The sequence below is a fragment of the Pseudophryne corroboree genome, chromosome 7 (assembly GCF_028390025.1).
Source record: "Pseudophryne corroboree isolate aPseCor3 chromosome 7, aPseCor3.hap2, whole genome shotgun sequence".
In the NCBI taxonomy this organism is placed as follows: Eukaryota; Metazoa; Chordata; class Amphibia; order Anura; family Myobatrachidae; genus Pseudophryne; species Pseudophryne corroboree.
The window spans coordinates 305,128,193-305,152,437 of NC_086450.1; the positions used below are offsets into that span (position 1 = coordinate 305,128,193).

The 24,245-nt window shown below is 47.8% G+C and overlaps 1 protein-coding gene across 8 annotated transcripts in view; it reads left to right on the top strand.

Moving 5' to 3' along the window:
- Positions 1-24,245, top strand: part of METTL22 (methyltransferase 22, Kin17 lysine) — a 748,727-nt gene that overhangs the window by 140,175 nt on the left and 584,307 nt on the right. For all 8 annotated transcript variants that reach the window (XM_063934257.1, XM_063934253.1, XM_063934254.1 and 5 more), the window contains exon 3: positions 8,302-8,643. In XM_063934257.1, coding sequence (XP_063790327.1) covers positions 8,302-8,643 — 342 coding nt within the window. The remainder of the gene's footprint in view (positions 1-8,301; positions 8,644-24,245) is intronic.

Sequence of the window (24,245 nt, forward strand, 5' to 3'; positions counted from 1 at the left end):
AGTGTAGGCTTACGGGGCTAATAGGATAGCCCCGCTGGAATCCCTTAGCTGCAGTAACTCACCGTAGCTAAAGGATCCCGGGGGACACATTATCTCTTGTTAACAGGTGAGTTACCACACGGTAAAAACAGGCTGCAATTGAATAGCCTGATAGCATTATCAGGCTAAAAAGCCCATTATTGCCGTGTGTTAACTCACAGCACCTAATAAGATATTGGCATTTATCTCATTACTCTAATCCTGTAAAAAGAAATCTTGTTCCTATCCTGTACCCCAAAACAAGGCACATGGGGACAGCTGCTACATATCATTCCACTGCTTGTGCAGACTTCCGCTGCTCCACTAACCCTGTCATCTTGCTTTTTCACTTTCTCAGCAGATATCTAGGACTTATACAAACTGAATTCACACAGTGGGGGGAATTCAAATGTTTGAAAAGTCGGTTGGGTGTCTGTTTGTTCCTGTCTATTAGATAGGAAAAAACAGACACCCAACTGACTTTTCAAACAATTGAATCTCCCCCAGTGTGTCTTATATACTTTTGCATGCTGATTACTGATCTGTAGCAAATGTTCTTCAATGTGTTTTACTATCTGTAAAACGCTAACTATGTAGTATATACAATTATCGGAAATTATATCCAATAAAAAGCAATAAAAATATAAGGGCCATAAATTGCAGTAGTGACACTTATTATGTGTATTTGGGACAGCAGGTATTCTGTGTGACTGTATTTTTGTTATACACATGAGCCAATGTCTCACAGAGTAGTGGGTACACACTGATAGATCTAGCTGCAGATCAATTGATCGTCAGCTATATCTATGGACGGATCGGGCAGTGTGTTGAGCAAACACACTGCCCGATTCGTCGGGGACTGACGTCATGAACTGTGTGGGCGTGTACACACGCCCGCCCAGTTCAGCTGTCAATCACCGCCGGCCGCCGCAACATGGTCGCCCGTACACACACAGCGATGCGCCAATATATCGGTAGATATATTGGCCGTCGGCTGTGCTGCGGGGCCGACGCGATATGTATGTGAACAACGGAGTTCACAGACATATCGCCCGTACACACTGACCGACGGACCTGTGATATATCGGCCGTTCAATAGAACGGACGATATATCGGCCAGTGTGTACCCACCTTAAGAGACAAGCCTTTCAAAATATTACGTATATTTCTCTGACGTCCTAGTGGATGCTGGGAACTCCGTAAGGACCATGGGGAATAGCGGGCTCCGAAGGAGGCTGGGCACTCTAGAAAGATCTTAGACTACCTGGTGTGCACTGGCTCCTCCCACTATGACCCTCCTCCAAGCCTCAGTTAGATTTCGTGCCCGGCCGAGGTTGGATGCACACTAGGGGCTCTCCTGAGCTCTTAGAAAGAAATAGACTTACCGTATATACTCGAGTATAAGTCGACCCGAATATAAGCCGAGGCACCTAATTCTACCACAAAAACCTGGGAAAACTTATTGACTCGAGTATAAGCCTAGGGTGGGAAATGCAGCTCTAGCCGTACACAGCCCTCAGTGCCAGATATGCCCTCATAGTGCCAGATATGCCCCCACAGTGCTGCCAGATATGCCCCCACAGTGCTGCCAGATATGCCCCCACAGTGCTGCCAGATATGCCCCCACAGTGCTGCCAGATATGCCCCCACAGTGCTGCCAGATATGCCCCCACAGTGCTGCCAGATATGCCCCCACAGTGCTGCCAGATATGCCCCCACAGTGCTGCCAGTTATGCCCCCACAGTGCTGCCAGTTATGCCCCCACAGTGCTGCCAGATATGCCCCCACAGTGCTGCCAGATATGCCCCCACAGTGCTGCCAGTTATGCCCCCACAGTGCTGCCAGATATGCCCCCACAGTGCTGCCAGATATGCCCCCACAGTGCTGCCAGTTATGCCCCCACAGTGCTGCCAGTTATGCCCCCACAGTGCTGCCAGATATGCCCCCACAGTGCTGCCAGATATGCCCCCACAGTGCTGCCAGATATGCCCCCACAGTGCTGCCAGATATGCCCCCACAGTGCTGCCAGATATGCCCCCACAGTGCTGCCAGATATGCCCCCACAGTGCTGCCAGATATGCCCCCACAGTGCTGCCAGATATGCCCCCACAGTGCTGCCAGATATGCCCCCACAGTGCTGCCAGATACGTTCCCTCCCCAAGTGCCAGGTATGCCCCACAGTGCTGTTACTTACCCCTCCGTCGATCCCGCGCTGTCTTCTGGAGGGACACGAAGCACACAGCGTGCGCGGCTCTCCTGTGTCCCTCCTGCATCTTCGGCGGCCGCGGCGGGTCTATTATAGGAAGTGCCGGTTCGTGATCAGAGGTCACGAACGGGTATTTCCTGTAATAGAACCGCCGCTGCTGCCGCCGGAGATGCAGGAGGGACACAGGAGCGCCGCGCGCTGTGCGCTCCATGTCCCTCCTTCACACTGCTCTGCCTCTGCCTGCACTGACTCGAGTATAAGCCGAGGTGGCTTTTTCAGCACAAAAAAAAGTGCTGAAAAAGTCGGCTTATACTCGAGTATATACGGTAGGTTTTTTTATTTTCAGTGAGACCTGCTGGCAACAGGCTCACTGCAGCGAGGGACTAAGGGGAGAAGAAGCGAACTCGCCTGCTTGCAGCCGGATTGGGCTTCTTAGGCTACTGGACACCATTAGCTCCAGAGGGATCGACCGCAGGCCCAGTCCTTGGTGTTCGGTCCCGGAGCCGCGCCGCCGTCCCCCTTACAGAGCCAGAAGCAAGAAGATGGTCCGGAAAATCGGCGGCATGAAGACTCAGTCTTCACCAAGGTAGCGCACAGCACTGCAGCTGTGCGCCATTGCTCCTCATGCACACTTCACACTCCGGTCACTGAGGGTGCAGGGCGCTGGGGGGGGGGCGCCCTGAGGCAGCAATAAAAACACCTTGGCTGGCAAAAATACCTCAATATATAGTCCCAGGGGCTATATATGAGGTAAATACCCCTGCCAGATTCCATAAAAAAGCGGGAGAATAGGCCGCGGAAAAGGGGCGGAGCTATCTCCCTCAAGCACACTGGCGCCATTTTCCCTCACAGCTCCGATGGAGGGAAGCTCCCTAGCTCTCCCCTGCAGTTTACAACACAGAAAAGGGTTAAAAAAGAGAGGGGGGGCATTTAATTTACGCGCAGTATACAATATATAAAAAAAGCAGCTATAGGGGACATAACTCAGTTAGTCCCTGCATTATATAGCGCTCTGGTGTGTGCTGGCATACTCTCACTCTGTCCCCCCAAAGGGCTTTTGTGGGTCCTGTCCTCGTTTAGAGCATTCCCTGTGTGTCTGCGGTGTGTCGGTACGGCTGTGTCGACATGTTGAATGAGGAGGCTTATATGGTGACGGAGCAGAGGCCGATATATGTGATGTAGCCCCCTGTGGGGCCGACACCAGAGTGGATGGATAGGTGAAAGGTATTAACCGACAGTGTCAACTCCTTACATAAAAGGGTGGATGACGTAACAGCTGTGGGACAGCCGGCTTCTCAGCCCGCGCCTGCCCAGGCGTCTCAAAGGCCATCAGGGGCTCAAAAACGCCCGCTCTCTCAGATGGCAGACACAGATGTCGACACGGAGTCTGACACCAGTGTCGACAAGGTTGAGACATATACACAATCCACTAGGAACATCCGTGACTTGATCCCGGCAATAAAAAATGTGTTACACATTTCTGACATTAACCCAAGCACCTCTAAAAATGGGTTTTTAGGTTTGGGGAGAAAAAACAGTCAGTGTTTTGTTCCCCCATCAGATGAATAAATGAAGTGTGTGAAAAGCGTGGGTTCCCCCGTTTAGAAAATGGTAATTTCTAAAAAGTTACTGATGGCGTACCCTTTCCCGCCAGGAGGATAAGTTACGCTGGGAGATATCCCCTAGGGTGGATAAGACGCTCACACGGTTGTCAAAAAAGGTGGCACTGCCGTTTTAGGAATGGCCACTTTGAAGGTACCTGTTGATAAAAGACAGGAGGATATCCTGAAGTCTGTATTTACACACTCAGGTACTAGACGGAGACCTGCAGATCGTGCTGCTGCAGCGTGGTCGGTGACCCTGTCAAACATGAGAACATATTAAAGACGTCGTCTTATATATGAGGGATGCACAGAGGGATATTTTGCCGGCTGGCATCCAAAATGAATGTAATGTCCATTCTGTCAGGAGGGTATTAGAGACCTGTCACGGGACAGGTGATGCTGACTTTAAAAAGATTCTGCCTTATAAGGGTGAGGAATTATTTGGGGATGGTCTCTGGGACCTCGTATCCACAGCCACAGCTGGGAAGAAATATTTTTACCTCAGGTTTCCTCACAGACTAAGAAAGCACTGTATCAGGTACAGTCCTTTCGGCTTCAGAAAAGCAAGCGGGTCAAAGGCGTTTCCCTTCTGTACAGAGAAAAGGGAAGAGGGAAAAAGCTGCACCAGTCAGCCTGCTCCCAGATTCAAAATTCTTCTCTCGCTTCCTCTGAGCCCACAGCATGACGCGGAGGCTCCACAGGTGTAGCCAGGTACGGTTGGGGGCCGTCTAAAAAATTTCAGCGATAAGTGGGCTCGCTCACAGGTGGATCCCTGTTTCTTTCAAGAAGTATGTCAGGGGTACAAGCTGGAATTCGAGATATCTCCCCCCAGCCGTTTCCTAGATTATGGCTTGCCGACAACTCCCTCAGGCAGGGAGGCTGTACTAAAGGCAATTAATAAGCAGTATTCCCAACAGGTAATACTCAAGTGCCCCTACTTCAACAAGGACGGGGTTACTATTCTACACGGGTTGGGGTACCGAAACCGCATGGTTCGGTGTGACCCATTTATATTAAAATCCTTGAACACATACATAAAAAAATTCAAGTTCAAGATGGAATCGCTCGGGGCGGTTACTGCAAGCCTGGACGAGGGGGATTACATTATATCCCAGGACATCAAGGATGCTTACCTGCATGTCCCCATTTACCATCCTCGCCAGAAGTACCTCAGATTTGTGGTACAGGATTACCATTACCAAGTCCAGACAGGACTGTACAAGGCACCGAGGGTGTTTACCGGGGTAATGGCCGAAATGATGATACTCCTTCGAAAAAAGGGAGTTTTAATTATCCCGTACTTGGACAATCTCCTTATAAGGGCGAGGTCCAAGGAGCAGTTGCTAGTCGGGGTAGCACTATTTTGGAAAGTGCTACAACAGCAGAGTTGGATTCTAAACAGTCCAAAGTCACAGCTGGTTCCTATGACACGTCTACTGTTCCTGGGGATGGTTCTGGACACAGACCAGAAATAAGTGTTTCTCCGGGAGGAGAAAGCCAAGGAGCTGTCATCTCTAGTCAGAGACCTCCTGAAGCCAAAACAGGTATCGGTGCATCATTGCACGCGAATCCTGGGAAAAAGGGTAGCTTCCTACGAAGCAATCCCATTCGGCAGGTTCCATGCAAGAACTTTTCAGTGGGACCTGTTGGACAAGTGGTCCGGATCGCATCTTCAAATGCATCGGCTGATAACCCTGTCTCCAAGGACCAGGGTATCTCTAAAATGGTGGCTGCAGAGTGCCCATCTTAAGGAGGGCCGCAGGTTCGACATACTGGACTAGGTCCTAGTGACCATGGAGGCCAGCCTTTGAGGCTGGGGGCAGTCACACAGGGAAGAAAATTCCAAGGACTTTGGTCAAGTCAGGTGACTTCTCTACACAGGCAAGGCCTCTGCTTCAAAACCAGCCGGTACTGATCCAATCAGACAACATCACGGCGGTCGCCCATGTAAACCAACAGGGCGACACAAGAAGCTGGATGGCGATGGCAAAAGCCACAAGGATTCTCCGATGGACGGAAAATCATGTGTTAGCACTGTCAACAGTGTTCATTCCCGGAGTGGACAACTGGGAAGCTGATCTTCTCAGCAGACACGACCTCCACCCGGGAGAGTGGGGACTTCATCCAGAAGTCTTCCAAAGGATTGTACACCTTTGGGAAAGGCCACAGGTGGACATGATGGCGTCCCGCCTCAACAAAAAGCTATAAAAGATATTGCGCCAGGTCAAGGGACCCTCAGGCGATAGTTGTGGACGCTCTGGTAACACAGTGGTGTACCAGTCGTTTTATGTGTTCCCTCCTCTGCCCCTCATACCAAAGGTATTGAGAATAATAATAAGAAGGCGAGGAGTAAGAACGATACTCGTGGTTCCGGATTGGCCAAGAAGAGCTTGGTACCCAGAACTTCAAAAAAAAAATTATATCAGAGGACCCATGGCCTCTGCCGCTCAGACAGGACCTGCGGCAGCAGGGGCCCTGTCTGTTCCAAAACTTACCGCGGCTGCATTTGACGGCATAGCGGTTGAACGCCGGATCCTGAAGGAAAAGGGCATTCCGGAGGAAGTCATTCCTACGCTTATTAAAGCTAGGAAAGAGGTTACAGCGAATCATTATCACCGCATATGGCGGAAGTATGTTGCATGGTGTGAGGCCGAAAAGGCCCCAACAGAGGAATTTCAACTAGGTCGATTTCTGCATTTCCTGCAAGCAGGAGTGAATATGGGCCTAAAACTGGGCTCCATTAAGGTACAGATCTCGGCTCTGTCGATTTTCTTTCAAAAAGAACTAGCTTCAGTACCTGAAGTTCAGATTTTTGTAAAGGGAGTGCTGCATATTCAGCCCCCGTTTGTGACCCCTGTGGCACCTTGGGATCTCAACGTGGTGTTGAGTTTCTTAAAATCACATTGGTTTGTACCACTAAAAACCGTGGATCTGAAATATCTCACGTGGAAGGTGGTCATGTTATTGGCCTTGGCTTCGGCCAGGCGAGTATCAGAATTGGCGGCTTTGTCCTGTAAAAGCCCTTATCTGATTTTCCATATGGATAGGGCAGAATTGAGGACTCGTCCCCAGTTTCTCCCTAAGGTGGTGTCAGCGTTTCACCTGAACCAGCCTATTGTGGTGCCTGCGGCTACTAGGGACTTGGAGGACTCCAAGTTGTTAGACGTGGTCAGGGCCCTGAAAATATATGTTTCCAGGACGGCTGGAGTCAGAAAATCTGACTCGCTGTTTATCCTATATGCACCCAACAAGCTGGGTGCTCCTGCTTCTAAGCAGACTATTGCTCGTTGGATTTGTAGTACAATTCAGCTTGCACATTCTGTGGCAGGCCTGCCACAGCCAAAATCTGTCAATGCCCATTCCACAAGGAAGGTGGGCTCATCTTGGGCGGCTGCCCGAGGGGTCTCGGCTTTACAGCTTTGCCGAGCTGCTACTTGGTCAGGGGCAAACAAGTTTGCAAAATTCTATAAATTGGATACCCTGGCTGAGGAGGACCTGGAGTTCTCTCATTCGGTGTTGCAGAGTCATCCGCACTCTCCCGCCCGTTTGGGAGCTTTGGTATAATCCCCATGGTCCTTACGGAGTTCCCAGCATCCACTAGGACGTCAGAGAAAATAAGAATTTACTCACCGGTAATTCTATTTCTCGTAGTCCGTAGTGGATGCTGGGCGCCCGTCCCAAGTGCGGTGTATCTGCAATACTTGTACGTAGTTATTGTTAACTAACGGGTTATTGTTGAGCCATCTGTTGAGAGGCTCGGTTGTTTCATACTGTTAACTGGGTTTCATATCACGAGTTATACGGTGTGATTGGTGTGGCTGGTATGAGTCTTACCCGGGATTCAAAATCCTTCCTTATTGTGTACGCTCGTCCGGGCACGGTGTCCTAACTGAGGCTTGGAGGAGGGTCATAGTGGGAGGAGCCAGTGCACACCAGGTAGTCTAAGATCTTTCTAGAGTGCCCAGCCTCCTTCGGAGCCCGCTATTCCCCATGGTCCTTACGGAGTTCCCAGCATCCACTACGGACTACGAGAAATAGAATTACCGGTGAGTAAATTCTTATTTTTGAAATATTATTCACTTTTGTATTTTAGGGGAACATGAAAATCTATGAAAGCTAGCAATGGATCGCCAGTGATCTATTAAAGCAGATATGCAGAGGAATACCGAATGTTTCCTTCGCCTGACATGGCTGGCCCAAGTCTTGCCTCATATTTATGTCATCAGGTTTCCATTTCATCCCCAATGGTGAAATAAAGTGCCCACCCTGGGAAATATAAAATCTGAACAACACTGGTCTTATTATTTTGTGTTGTCCCAGCATTCATTATGCTAGCGTGAGAGCATCCAATATTCCATTATAGGACTATACGGCATCATTTTCTCTTATTAAATCTTCTGATTTAGTACTTATTCTTCATTATACATATGTTTATTACACAGTTTATTTATTATGTTCATATTTCATCTGCAGTTTTCCAAACGCGGTTTAAGATCCTTTGGGAAAACAATGTGTTGGAAGCTGGAAATAGCGAGCAAGAAAGGAATAGTGACTATGAGGAATCAGAAGAACGGTGCTGTGGAGATGAGTTGTATTTCACTAGTCAAACAAATCAAGATATAAAAGCAATAGAAGTACTACTTGATGATGATGGAGATCTTGTAGTACAGCGAAGACCACAGGACTCTTCTGGCAGGGATGAATCACACACTTGTTCTCACAATGTTGTATGTCCAACTATACTTACAATAGGAAGCCAAGAACAAACTGAAGAGGAACAGCCTGTTTACAGCAATTGTGATGTGGTTAAAATAGGTAAGTGACATATTGCAATGGATATTTAGTAGTTTTGCTAGGTCTACCAATTCTACTTTAGTTTGATCCCAGTGATCTCTTACCAAAGTATTCCTCATTAGAGTTTGAAATATAATTCTAGGTCACTATAGTCCTACATTGTCTCTGGAATCAGACTGTTTTCTTGATGTATTGTACATGTTTTTTATTGCAGCAGGTGTGCAAGTGCTGGCAGGGTAACTCATAGTAAGGATTGTGAGATACAGGTAGATTCACATACAGTAATGATGCATGGAGCAGGACACTCGTATCAAACATGTATTTTGCCTTTTAACCTACATTGAGTACAATTTCCTCAAGTTCGCTACTTTTTCCTTAATGTTGCATCTTAGTTTGCTTATAGAGTACTATCTAGTGTTTTGGTGCGACTTAGTCACAAAGTCTGTGTTGTGCTAAATGGACCTTTTTGGCGCAATTTGAGGATAGATGTACGAGAACACATCTATAGCTCTACCTTAATTGATCACTGATGGCATTACTGTATTACTATCTGACAAGTCAGCTAGTTGTTTTTTTCCCAATGCACAGTATAAATTTAATCTAAAATAGTAATTAAAGTCAACGTTTTGGCCCAGAAGGGTCTTTGTTAAAACAGGTCAGCAGAGGTATGTCCGCAGACCAAGACAATCGTCAGCGTGTATTTTTTTTTTCAATCTCTATTTTATTGAAGCATAAGAAATACAATATACAAATACAATCTAAAGAAAAGTTACAATATTTATACGATAATATTAGTGACAAAGATACATCAATGATCTTCCAAATGAAGCATGTACATAAGGAACAACCTCAAATAATGACATTGTACCAATTATAATAGGTAACAAGAAATTGCTAAAAATACAAGATTCGGTAAGGATCCCGGCAGTCGAAATACCGACGCCGGAATCTGGACACTGCACGGAATTCCGGCAATGTCATCCCGACTAGGATCATAATCCTGGCAACAGAATCCTGACAGTTGGGATCCTGAACAAGTGTTTGCCGGGCCACCAGAGAGGTAAGCTGCGGTGGGGGGGATATGGGAGGTTAGGGTTAAGGTGTGGGGAGGAGGGGTTGGATTAAGTAAATCTGTGGTGGGGGGGGGGGTAAGGTTTAGGCACCCCCAGGGAGGGTTAGGCTGCTGGGGGGAGTCAAGTTTAGGCTGCAAGAAGGGAGAGTTAGTGAGGCTTTGGGATGCTGCGGTTGGTATACATGTAACAAATAAAAGATATTGTGAAAGAAATTTGTGACACACGTTTCCCCTGCTGTAAATAGTTTGTAGTGCCTTTTATTCTATAAGGCTATCAGAGGATCACCATCTAATATTCTCAACTTGTATCAGGTGGTCAAATGTAAGCTGCAGTATTGTGGATTCTTTTCTGCACTGTGAGAGTCAGAGTTTCTATATACAATAACTCTCCCCAACATCAATAAATGAGCCTATTCATTTTTCTTTATCGAATGCACCTAGTCCATCCTCAAGACATGATGGAGCTTCTCTTTAAAAAAAGAAAATATGGGATTACCTAGTTGTACCCAGTTCTGCATGATAGTTTTTTTTAGCTGCAGGATTTAAAGCCAATAAGAGCATCCTACCACTCTTATTGACTTGTTGGGATTTAGGGGGAAACCCAAATATGGCCCTTTCCGGAGTTAAGGGAACATAATTGATTAGCATCCCGCTTCATTCTCATCCAGAATCCCCTGATTATTAGACAATCTCATAGTGAATGGTATACATCTGCCATCTGCCGATGGCATTTGGGACATCTATCTGATGAAACCAGTCCCATTAGAAATTGCTTGTTAGGAGAGAGATAAGTTGTATGTGTCATATTGCAAAACAATTCTTGGTACATGTTTGAAGACTACAGGAAACATTGCAAAAACGCAGGCGTTCCCGAGTAGAGAAAGCTGTCCCATTCCTGTTTGTAATTAGGAAGACTCAAGACAAAGATTTGCATTATGTGGTGCACAAAAGAAATACAATAAAATATAACTTTTTTCTGCTGCGGGGTACACTGGGCTACACAAGGATTAACATCGGAGTGTAGAGTAGGATCTTGATCCGAGACACCAACAGGCTCAAAGCTTTGACCTTCTGCCCAAGATGCATAGCGCCGCCTCCCATATCACCCCGCTTCCGTGCACAGGAGCTCAGTTTGTAAGTTGGTGCCATGCAGTAAGCAGGCACTTAACAGGAGCAGACCATATTATAAGCTAATTTCTGAAGAAAAAAGAGATCTGAAGACTTCAAGGGCTGCAGCATTGCTGGATGTCAGTCAGACATCCCCTGCTGCAGCTCCATCACTCTCCCAGCGGCGCTGTATACTCCCGCGCCCTGGTTGCCGGGTAACTACAGCGGAGGCTCCGGTGTACTTCTGGTCAGTCACACACACTCGCCGCTGCCCTCCGTAATCGCGTGGCCGCAGGTACAAGGGGAGGTAAGGGGTCTCTTTGGCCCGCTGTTATCGCGATCCGGTGCGCCCGTGAAGGACGAGCCGTGCGCGCTGGCGTGGACACTGTAAAGGGCAGCCTCTCCACTAGCCATCGGGACACAGGGCACAGGTGGGGGGTTTTCTCTCTCATAAAACCCCGTTTTTCTAATAGCATGGTGGGGAAGCCAGCAGGGGGATAAGGCCTAACCTGTAGCCCCTCCCCCAGCCCCAGCACGCCATTTGGGTAAATGTTCCCGCCCTGGAGCTGCATATCTCTCCCTCACTCTCTGTCAGCCGCCATTACACGGAGCTGCGCTGTTCCTGGGACTGTTTGGGCAAATCCTCCTCTGTAGAGCCGCCTGCTCGTCAGCGCTGTGCATTTTACAGGACACTTAAGTATTCTACCTGTCAAGGGACAGTGTTAGTTAAGAAAGAGTGCATACATTCAGGGTTGTGAGGTACAAAACCCTGTGATATACATCCAGTGCTTACTGTGTTTTGTTATGTCCACTGTTTACATATAGTTATACTGAGTATTACTTTGTATTGCTAGTCCAGTGCAGTTTTATTGTTTGGTATAATTTCTGCATTGTACAATTGTGACTATATGTGTGTGTGCATGTAGCTGCTGCGTGGCTGCCATATCGTGTATTTCACTCAGCTTGCTACTCCTATATACTATAACCTGAGGGGGCTAAGTGCGTCAGGTTTGTTAACTGATATCGGTATTTCACAAGATATACCTACTGTGTAATTTTCTTTGTAATTTATAGTCACCATATATCTCTTGGATTCCCGGTTTGTGCTGACACACTACACCTGGCTGACATACGTCAGGAATCCTGGGAAAATCCGGGAACAAAATTCACACCGTATAAGAGACTGTTGGTTCGCTATCCACTCTCTGCGGAGCTATGTAAAAATTGGGAAACTCCTCCGCCTGTAGATTCTCATGTGGCCCGCATGGCAGTTTCCTCAGCTCTGCCAGTAACTACCGTCACCTCTCTGAGGGAACCGACGTGTGGAGGGTTGTTTGAAAGCAATTTACACCCTAACGGGGGCTTTGCATAGACCAACCATTGCAGCAACATGAGCCGCTGAAGCTGTTGAAGCATGGGCTCAGGAGCTGGAGGCGGAGCTACATTCCAACACTTCTGATCACGCCAGACAATGTCTCTCATATATTGCCACGGCTTCTCTGTACCTTAAGGAGGCGGCTTCCGATGCCGGGGTGCTGGCGGCCAAGGCTGCTACTGCGTCCGTCTTGGCCAGACGTATCCTTTGGTTGAGATCCTGGTCGGTGGATATGGATTCCCAGAAAACCCTGGAGGTGCTTCCTTTCGAGGGAGACATTCTCTTTGGAGAAGACCTCAATAAGATTGTGGCTGACCTGGCTACTGCTAAAACAGCTTGTCTACCTAGTATGGCACCTTCAGCACAGAAGACTAAAAGTACTTTCCCTCGGCCCTTTTGTCCTCCAGGTAAAGCAAAAGGTCAGGCGTACCCGAAGCAAGCTCGTGCTTCCAGACCTGCGAAGCACAGACCGAAGCGTGCCTGGGCCGCCCATCAGCCAGCCTCCAAAACTGACAAGCCTGCCACATAATGGGGTGGGCCTCCATCTGGGGATCCCAGGGTGGGGGGTCGACTTCTAGGTTTTGCCCAGGAATAGTTGAAGACCAGATACCTGGGAGAGGGAAGTCGTCGCTCGAGGTTACGCCATACCCTTCAAGAATCCCCCTCATCGATTTTGCCTGATGGATGTGCCTCTGGATCCGGCAAAAGCAAACACGTTGCATTCAGTGGTACATTCTCTCCTGACCACAGGAGTGGTAGTACAGGTGCCTCTGTTCCTAGTCCCGAAACCGAACGGGTCCTCACGGCCCATTCTCAATCTGAAGTCCTTGAACAAGCATGTGCGGATCTCCAAGTTTCGTATGGAAACACTGCGCTCTATTGTTCTGGCCTTGGAGCCTGGGGACTATATGGTCTTCCTGGACATACAGGATGCCTACCTACATATTCCTATTGCGGTATCTCATTAGCAGTACCTGTGGTTTGCGGTGGGCAACCTTTATTACCAATTTCGAGTGTTACCCTTTGGTTTGACAACGGTTCCCCGAGTTTTCACCAAAGTTATGGCGGTCATGACAGCTACACTCCGCCGTCAAGGGGTCAGGATCCTACCGTACTTGGACGATTTGTTGATCCTGGCAAATTCCCCAGAACTTCTCCTGTGTCATCTCGATCTGACGGTCCAGTGCATGAAAGCCCACGGGTGATTGATCAACTGGAAAAAGTCCTCCCTGGTTCCTGCTCGGAGCATGTTACATCTGGGAGCGTTATTGGACACTCACAACCAACGGTTGGATGTAGTACTGGCTCTCCGTATCTTTGTGAAGAGAACTTCCTCCATTAGGAAATCTGATTCTCTTTTCATGTTTGGTTTTCACAAACGTGGCTGGCCTGCTTCCAAGCAGACTCTGGCCAGATGGATTAGAATGGTGATTGCACATGCTTATGTACAGGCTGGTCGTCCGGTTCCTGCTACCATCAAAGCCCATTCTACTCGGTCGGTTGGTCCTTCTTGGGTGGCCCACCGTGGTGCGACCCTTGAACAATTGTGCAAGGTGGCTACGTGGTCCTTGGGGAACACGTTTATAAGGCTCTATGCCTTTGATACCGCCACTTCACAGGATGCTTCCTTTGGACGCCGAGTTCTTGTGCCTGCTACAGTACGTCCCCTCCCATAAGGAACTGCTTTAGGACATCCCCGATGTTAATCCTTGTGGAGCCCCCTGTACCCCACAGCAGAAAACGAGATTTATTGTAAGAACTTACCATTGTTAAATTCTTTCTGCGAGGTACACTGGGCTCCCCAAGGCGTCCACCCTGACGCACTTAGCTTCTTTGGGTTGGTATTGGCATAGCCGCTGACACCCTCTCCTGCGGTGAGTGTGTGGTGTAATTGGCTACGAGCGATTGTCGTCTCTGGTACCTGCTACTGCATTGGGCTGGTTAACGAAACAGCTCCCTGTGCATGGAGGCGGGGTTATAGAGGAGGCGGCACTGTGCATCTTGGGAACTGTCAAAAGCTTTAAGCCTGTTGGTGCCTCGGATCAAGGTCCTACTCTACACCCCGATGTTAATCCTTGTGGAGCCCAGTGTACCTCGCAGAAAGAGATTTAAAAATGGTAAGTTCTTACCATAAATCTCGTTTTTGTCAGGTATTGTGTTTGTCTGGCTATATTCTGCTGTACAGGGCGGGAAATCCGCAGATGCTCCTGCATCATACAGTGCTGGCGAGACGGATTTACCCGAGGAATTGATTTCTACTGAGGGTCCAGGTACTGGGTGTTCTGCACCCCCTAGTCAACCCGTAGCACCTGTGGCAGATCCACCTTGGGCTGCATTTTCAAATATGCTGACTACACTTGTAACAAGACTAACGCACCCTGTGGGACCTCCTGTGCCATTACAGCCACATATTGTCCCTGTAGTTAATCCACCATGGGTGGATATTCTGTCAACCCAGTTACAACAATGAAATCAGTCCTTGGTTAAACAAAAACCTAACCCTCGCCCTACTGGGGCCAAAGGGTCATCTAAGCGGGTCATTTCTTCCTCACAATCCACTAATATTTCGGATGATTCTTCCGCTTCGGATGGGGAATATACTGATCCATCAGATGCTGATACCGCTGCTTCTGATGAAGATTCTACAACACAGGTTGATGTTCCTGACCTAGTGGATGCTATCAAGTTGAATCTTCAGATTGATGATGAGATTGACCCTCCTGATACGTCTAAGAAACCTGATAAGTTCAAACGTCAGAAGATTACTAAATTGGTCTTACCACATTCTGACCATTTAATTGACATACGTCCGGAATCCTGGTCTTCTCCAGGAAAGACATTTTCCCTGTCTAAAAAGATGCTAGCTCGTTATCCTATCCTAAACCCCGCCACCAGTGGACTCACATGTAGCCCGTCTTGTGGTGTCATCTACTCTGCCTGTCACCACCGTCACCTCTTTGAAGGAACCGACGGATAAGTGTGTGGAGGGTTGCTTGAAGTCTATTTACACTCTTACAGGTGCTGTACATAGACCCACTATGGCAGCCTCTTGAGCTGCAAAAGGCATTGAAGCATGGGTTCAAGCAATTGAGGAAGAGCTACCTCTGAATTTTTCTGACACTGCCAGACAATTTCGGACATATATTACCACGGCCTCCCACTATATTCAGGAGGCGGCCTCTGATGCAGGCGTTATGGCAGGCCAAGGCATCTACTATGTCTATCCTGGCTCGCCGGATTCTGTGGTTACGGTCCTGGTCGGTGGACCTGGACTCTAAGAAGACCTTGGAGGTACTCCCTTTTAAGTGAGATAAACTATTTGGAGATGATTTGAACAAAATTGTGACCGACTTGGCGTCGGCCGAGACTGCGTTTCTACCAAGTACTAATTCTTCGGTTCTGAAGGCTAAGAGTACTACTTTTCATTCCTTTCGACCTCCAGGTAAAGCAAAGGGTCAGGCGTACCCAAGACAGGCTTGCACTTCCAAGTCCTCTAAGCCCAAACCTAAACGTTCTTGGGCTACCCATCAGCCTGCTTCCAAACTGGACAAGCCTGCTGCATGACGGGGCGGGCCTCTCCCTGGTAGACCCCAGGGTGGGAGGCCGACTTCTGCTGTTCGCCCAGGTATGGTTAAATAGCACTTCGGATGCCTGGGTGAGGAAGTGGTCTCTCACGGGTATGCAATCTCTTTAAAGAGACGTCCCCAGGGGGGCGTGGCTTGCAGCCTGAGGGAGCAGAGGTGTTTTTGGTGAGCTCCTGCCAAACATCGCTCATTTACACTGCTATTCTGAATTTAGCAGCGGCTACGGGGTTGCCAGTGCCTTGTCATCCTGTCCCTGAGTCGGGACGATCGGAGTGGGGAAGCTGCGGAGCCGGGGAGCGGGTTTTTACTTGCTCCTGCGGGTTGCGACCTTCCTCTCCTATCGCACACGGGCCCCTGAGATTGGAAGCCGGGCGCTGGACGGAGCCGCGGGGGGTCCGGGAGAGTCGGAAGACGGCGGCCATATTGGAGGAGGTGAGGAGGACCGCGCGATCACGGGGAGCGGCCGGGTGACTCGCACAGTGATATCCAGCGGAGCTCGTCTCCCGGGGCGGCTGACGGAGAGCTCCGCTTCACTATAGCAGACCCCTGGGCCGACCTACTTGCCGTTCACGACCGGCTGCAGATCAGAGACGGCAGCCATATTAGAGGAGGCGCTCGGGACCCACATCCACAAGCTCACACTACAGCCTGCCCAGGGCCGCAGCATAACTCCCAGCGTTGCCCGCCACACGCCCACGGGCCACACTGAGCGCAATATTAGCCCCCGGAGCAGTAATATTTCTATGGGCGCCCGGCGCAGCTCGCTGTTGGTCATTGTGACGGCTGAGAGACGAATCTTGGTGCTGCACGCTGCCCTGGAAGGTCCGCGGTGGGGTCACTGGCCTTCACCTCTCTCTCTGCAATGTCTGTGAAGCTGACCTAATAATACAGCCTGTCCTCCCTGCATCGTGATGGTGTTTCTACATATCTCTCCCTTTACTGCATAACGTGCAGCAGACCAAGAACGTCTGTGTCTTTTTCTTTATTTTTAAATAATTTTTTTTCCTCTTCTTCTCCCTTTGGCGTGATATCCCACCTACTCTCTTCATCCCCCCATAATGAAGCAAAGAAATAAGAAAAACACGCAGGCCCTCACAAATTTTTTCGGGCAAAAATCTAAGGGCCTCACAACCCCTGCATTGCTCACGGACTCTCCTCCTTCCCCCTGTTCATCGGAGATGGGTATCGATCCACAGATACAAGCAGTTATGACCAGTTTACTAGAGGGGGTACAGTCCGCTTTTAAGCAAGAACTTTCCACAGCCATTGCTGAGTTCAAGTCTGACCTCACGGCCCTCGGTAATCGTACTGACGCTCTTGAATCAAAGACAGACGACCTGTGCCGCTCTCAACAACGTCTCGATTCTGAGCTCTCTAGGCTCCATGATGAGCTGGAGGACATTAAAGAACGTCAGGAGGACCAAGAAAATCGCTCCCGTCGCAATAATCTGCGCATCCGCAATGTGGCGGAATCAATCCTTAGCTCAGCGCTGCCGTCCTTCCTGAAGGATTTTTTCCAGCACGTACTGCCTGACCTTTCCGTTGCTGATTGTCTGTGTGATAGAGCTCATAGAGCGCTCCGAGCGAAGCCTGCCCCGACTCAGCCGCCCAGGGATGTCATAGTTCGTCTACATTATTTTCGCTCAAAGGAACGCATCCTGATGGCGCTGCGAGACTCTCCAGTGATCAACTTCCGTGACATGCCTCTGCAAGTCTTTCAGGACTTGGCCCCCTCAACTATCCAAAAGCGACGGGACCTCCAGCCCGTCACTCGTATATTACGCCAACAACAAATACGGTATAGATGGGGATTCCCCTTCATGCTACAAGTTACAGTGAACAACTCTACCCACTCCGTCAAAACCTTAAATCAGGGTCAAGAGTTATTGGCCAAACTTGGCCTTCTTCCTGCACCGCCTTCCGATGGTGGGACTGCCTCTTCCTCTGGGCCTAGACGCTCCCAAGCCCCTTCGCCTGAATGGACACAGGTATCTCGACGTCGCAATGACTCCAAGGACCCTCCTTGATTTTGACGAACCTTCTTCTGGATTCACTTGAACAGTTCTCACTACTTTAGGAATGCGCCTCCTGACGAGAGGGGACTTCTGTTATGGTTTTTCACCTTTAAATGCGCTTGTCGTGAGCTCTAAGGTTGCTCACCAAGCTTTACTGTTTATTATCTTATTGTCTGTTAAACATAGTCTGGTGCGTTCAAGCTAGGCTCCGATTGTTTTGCCTTGTCCCCCTTTGTTCCCCCTTTTCTCTCCCCCCCCCCCCTTTCCCCCCCCCCCCCACACAGTACGTTTTTGGTTTGTTGTTTTTCATATGTTGGGTTTCATTACGGTATTGTTCGGCTTTAGCCGACTCAACCATTGCGGTCTCGAGGGACCTGCTTTTCCTGTATTAGCTCACTGTTCCCACTATCCCCGTGCTCCCTTTATTTGCTATTCTAGAATATGATGTTTGGTATTTGTGTAGCGGTCCCTGATAAGGACCCTATAACTCAGGGTTTTTTTCCCGTATGGGTTCTCTACTACTCTCTTTTCCCTTTCTATTTCTATGCCTCTGATTATTTTCTCTTGCTGGTCTTCTTCTTTTCTTTTCCCTCCTCCCCGGGATGGGTTTCCAATGCTCCTATATTGCTCCTTGATATCGCATGGCGCTTAAATTGTTTTCTATAAATGTTAACGGGCTTAATTCTCCCAGGAAACGTACAGTGATGTTGTCCGCCTGTAGGAGGGAGAATGCCAATATAGTCTTCCTCTAAGAGACCCACTTCAACGGTGCACACTCTCAACTATCCGGTAAGCAATTTACCCAGACCTTTTTTGCCTCTGCTGACTGTAAGAAAAGGGGGGTGGCTATATTGATCCACCGCAATGTCCCTTTCGTTCACACTGCCACTATAGCTGACCCAGATGGCCGATTCCTGATAGTTATTGGGACGCTCCGCACCGATATACTCACGCTAGTGTCGGTATACGCCCCTAATCAAGATCAGTCAAGGTTTTTACGCACACTCTTTTTGAAGCTTACTAGAGTGGCGCAGGGCTATATCATCTTGGGCGGGAACTTTAATACCGTGATTGACCCTTCCCTAGATAAATCCACTCCGCCTAAAACTAAGAAAGAAGCACTCCCCTCTGACGCTGCCCTCACATTGACGTCCTCCCTCACACAGCTTGATTTACGGGATACGTGGCATCTTAAACACTCCAACGCCAGAGATTACACCCACTTCTCCGCACCTCACCAGCTTTACTCTAGAATAGATATGATACATGTATCTAATTCACTCTCAGCGCTCATATCTGTTCATGGACAGATCATGCAGGGGTATATATCCAGGTAGACTTGTATAGATCCCCTAACAAATCCCGTAAGTGGCGTCTTGACGACGCTCTTCTTTCGCACCCCTCTACCCTCTTAGACACTAAAACGAATATAAAACTTTTCTTTGAGGAAAACGCCTCCCCTGAGGTCTCTCCTAGTCTGGTCTGGGAAGCACATAAAGCCACTATCCGCGGCCAGTTTATGTCTAAGGCTTCGGCCATACGTAAGAAAGCGGCACAGGAAATTTCCTCACTGGAATCTAACTCAACACAAACTTGCCCCGTGTGTCTCCCTACTTTCCCAGATAAATAATCTCAAAGGCCAGTTAAATACCCTCCTGTCACGGAGGGCGGCAGCCATACTACAGAAGCTCCGTCAAAAATTCTACGACAAAGCGGATAAAATTGGTAGCCTTTTAGCTAATACCATCCCTATAGTGAAGCATGGTGGTGGCAGCATCATGCTGTGAGGATGTTTTTCAGCGGCAGGAACTGAGAGACTAGTCAGGATAGAGGGAGAGATGAATGCAGCAATGTACAGAGACATCCTGGATGAAAACCTGCTCCACAGCGCTCTTGACCTCAGACTGGGGCGACGGTTCATCTTTCAGAAGGACAACAACCCTAAGCACACAGCCAAGATAGCAAAGGAGTGGCTTCAGGACATCTCTGTGAATGTCCTTGAGTGGCCCAGCCAGATTCCAGACTTGAATCTGATTGAACATCTCTGGAAAGATCTGAAAATGGCTGTGCACCTACGCTTCCCATCCAACCTAATGGAGCTTGAGAAGTGCTGCAAAGAAGAATGGGCGAAACTGCCCAAAGATAAGTGTGCCAAGCTTGTGGCATAATATTCATAAAGACTTGAGGCTGTAATTGGTGCCAAAGGTGCATCAACAAAGTATTGAGCAAAGGCTGTGAATACTTATGTACATGTGATTTCTTTGTTTTTTATTTGTAATAAATTTGCAAAAATCTCAAAAAAACTTTTTTCATGTTGTTATTATGGGGCATTGTGTGTAGAATTTTGAGGGGAAAAATGAATTTATTCCATTTTGGAATAAGGCTGTAACAGAACAAAATGTGGAAAAAGTGAAGCGCTGTGAATATTTTCCGTATGCACTGTATATATGGTTACCTTGTTGAACAAAACATATGTGCAACAGTCAATATGACACAGTTTATAAAATACAGGAGGAAATGTACATAATACTTGTCAGAATGTTGTGACTGGATTTTTATTTATCACTCCTGATTTGTCATTTTATCAGCACTGACATTTCTTCCAGCCATTATTTCTTTTTGTCAAGGCTAGTGCTTAATATATTTCTGTATATTCTCCTTTTTATAGTTATTAAGATGTCAGAAAGCCTTAATACACTTACCAAACTGTAGATCAATTAACCTGAAGTTAACATACTAGGCTCTTCATATCGTTAGTCCAGGAGGAATTCCAAGCCTCTTAAGAAATGTTCATATAAATAATTTTGGGCAGGTTCCCAGATGAAACGAGTATACTACATAGGGGGTCATTCCGAGTTGATCGCAACTGTGCTAAATTTAGCACAGCTACGATCATGTTCCCAGACATGCGGGGGGACGCCCAGCACAGGTATAGCCCACCCCACATGTCTGTCCACCTCCCCCCCCCCCCCCCGCACAAGTACAAAAGCATTGCACCTGCACGGACTGGCCACGCCCCCTCCCGCCCAGCGTCCATTTCTGCCTGTCAATCAGGCAGAGGCGATCGCTAGGGAACGACGGCCTTCGGCCGGCCGGCATGCGCCGGCGCAGTGCGGCGCATGTGCAGTTCCGACCCGATCACTGCACTGCGAACAACTTCACCGAGCGATTGGGTCGGAATGACCCCCATAGTGTGTACCTATTTCTTACATTCCAGTACCAGCAGCTTATAGACATGGGGGGCAGATTCAATTAGTATGTGTTTATAGCAGAACTCAGAGCTATTTAATTGCAGCCCGTGGTACGTGTGAACCTGCACTTGCCGCAAATTACTCTTTGCACCCTCCTAAGGTGCAAACAAAAATACACGGTATGGCCCTCATTCCAAGTTGATCGCTCGCTACGGATTTTCGCTGCGCTGCGATTATGGCAGAACTGCATGCGTATGCACCGCAATGCGCACACGCGTCGTAGAAGTACAAAGAGCTTTGTGGTTTTGCACAGGTTCTAGCGATGCTTTCAGTCGCACTGGCGGATGCAAGGCGATTGACAGGAAGTGGGAGTTTCTGGGTGGCAACTGACCATTTTCTGGGAGTGTTTGGAAAAACGCAGGCGTGGCCGGGTGTTTTCTGGGCGGGTTTCTGCCGTCAATACTGGGTCCTTCGTCACAGCAATCATCGCACAGAATAAGTAACTATAGGGCTGGTCTTGTTCTGCACAAAATGTGTTTGCTTCCACTCGGCTGCACAGGCATTCGCACTCCTGCAAAGCGAAAATACACTCCCCCGTGAGCGGCGACTATGCGTTTGCACGGCTGCTAAAAGTAGCTAGCGAGTGATCAACTTGGAATGCGGGCCTAAGTGGGGTTTTCTGCCTTTACCACGGCTGCTGCAAGTGTGTTAACCCATAGCTCCAGGCACATAACCTGTAATCTATGGGTTAACGCATGTTAGCGGTGTGCTTAACGTGCAAGGAAAAAGCTTGAGGCTATAAACCCGCAGTAAGCACCACGGCTAATTTAATCTGCTCCATGAATTTTTAATAATCTATAAAATTGTAGTGCTTGGATAGCCATTATATATTTAGATGAGCCAATGATCTTGACATTTTGACAATTAAATGAACTACCGTGTTTTTTGTGGGAAAGAGAGGAATATTATTGGGACATTTTCAAATATTAACAGCAATATATTGATATGAAAGTCACTGTCAGTGTTTACTGTCTCGATTCTTCTCTGTGCCCTGACCCTCTACTCCCTGTCACTGGCGCGCGTGATATCATTATGTCACACAATAAACACAGGGGGAGCTTTGAAAGTAGGACAGTGGATGCCAAGCTTGTCCTATTGTTGCGCCCTGTGCTTTTCTAAGTAGCGGGTTGCCTCTCCAGACACACTGCAAGGTGGACAAGGGTGGTGGTTGCCTCTCCAGGTGCTGTTGAGGCTGTGACTGTGCCACCCTCTCAGCATTGCGCCCCTAGCAGTGACACTGGTCGCACATCCCTTGTACTAGTCGTGTTTATGTAATAAAGAATTAATACTGTGTTCTTCACTTTGGTAGGGAATTATGTGAAAGATTGAACAGTCTCTGTAAAGTGAGAATAATAATAACAATAATTTTATTTACTGTATATTGCGCTTTCTCCAATAGGACTCAAGGCACTTAACAGATACATAGCATAATATAGTACAGAAAATAATGAAGTGCAGAACAGCTTTTCATAAAATACAGAAGCATGTAGATAGTAAAGGGACATTATGGAAATGCTTGAGTAAACAGGAGAGTCTTGAGTCTATTTTTGAAGGATTCTGTAGTTGGGGCACTATATATAAATGAGACACTATATATAATTATCTAGAGGTCAGTACGGATAATTGCGGATTGGTAGGTGCATATCAAACAGCTAATGAATCCTTTCTGCAAGATGAAGATGATTGCAGCTTCTCGTTCAGTGATTAGATGGACTATTCCGGTATAGTACTGTATGTTGGATAAAAAACTACAACTGCACTAACATATTTCCCATCTATAATGTGCTGGAAATCCAGTGCATATAGGGCCTAATTCAACTCTCTAAGCACAGGTTATATCTGCCCCCCCCTGCAGTGCACATGGTTTTGCCCATTGGAGTAAGATATTGCTTTTGCAATCAACCTTGAATTAGGCCCATAGTCTGCGATTTATAAGGCGCCAGGGCACAGATGTAATGTATGTAACTGAATTTATGAAGACTTCAACAGGGACATGGCGTAGTGCATTAAAAGACATTACATTACTTTTTATGGGATGTAGATATGTGTCCGGCGGTCACAACACCTCCCCTTACATCCCGCCCCCTAAGAGTCCCGACAGTGAGCATGCCAACTAGCACCGAGCCCACAAGGGGCTTATTTCTCTCTCATTAAGTACTTTCACAATCTGGCAAATTTGTACAGTAAGGACCTTATTCAGAGATGAACGCAGATTGCTGCATACACAGCCAGATCTGCGTTCATCTGCTCATATGCTGGGGGCCACCCAGCATGTGTTAGGCCGCCTGTGAGCGGTCGCATCTGAACTAAGGTTGACCCCTGACACTGTCAGGCGGTTGGCCGACATTTTTTTTTTCAGAGCAGCTGAGTGTGACGTCCCTTAAAAGGTCCCGACCCCCCTCTTTGGAATGCCCCGCCCCCCCAACACCGCATCAACACCTCCCCTGACAGCTAGCTGCTGTCAATCACACTGCAGCCGCATCCTTCGTGGATGCGACCTCAATGTTTAAGGTCGCGCACAACGACTGATGCGCGTGCGCAGACCACCTGGATGTGGCCACTGCGTGCAAACGCGGCTGCGTCCAGGTCTGAATAACCCCCTTTTTCCACTATTAGTTGGATACATTTATTAACAATTGGTGTAATTACAAGTACAAATCTTCTTTATATAATTTACATTTAATATCCTAGTTAGTTTGTTTATGTCCATATTGTAGGTTTCATATATTTTTTTTATGCATTTGGTATGTTTTCATTTTAAAGTATTTCCATATGTAATTTCACCCATGTTTAAGAAGTCCATTATTGTGATTTCAGTTGGATTTTTAGGAGTCTTTGTTGTCGCACAAATCCTGACTTCATTGGTTCTAGTTTATTAGGCGACCTATTTAAGCACTACTTTGGTCACATGAACCATATCCCGTTTCTCAAACCATAATTATCAGGACACTACTATCTTTGAAAGGTTATAGCGACTGGAAGTGCCCACTTATCTGAGTACAGTATAAGATGTCTGGAAGATCTCATATTCCCAGGATTTTGGTGATTCATATTGTTATATGCATACATTAAACCTTTGAAATACTACACTATGATATTTGCTTTTGTTTTTGTTGCCTGGATTTGGTTCCATATTGGTTGAAGATATTTGTTCCACTTATCCAGTGTTACATTCTGTGACCATGTGGTGGATCCCTCCTAATGTTATGGAGTGTTATC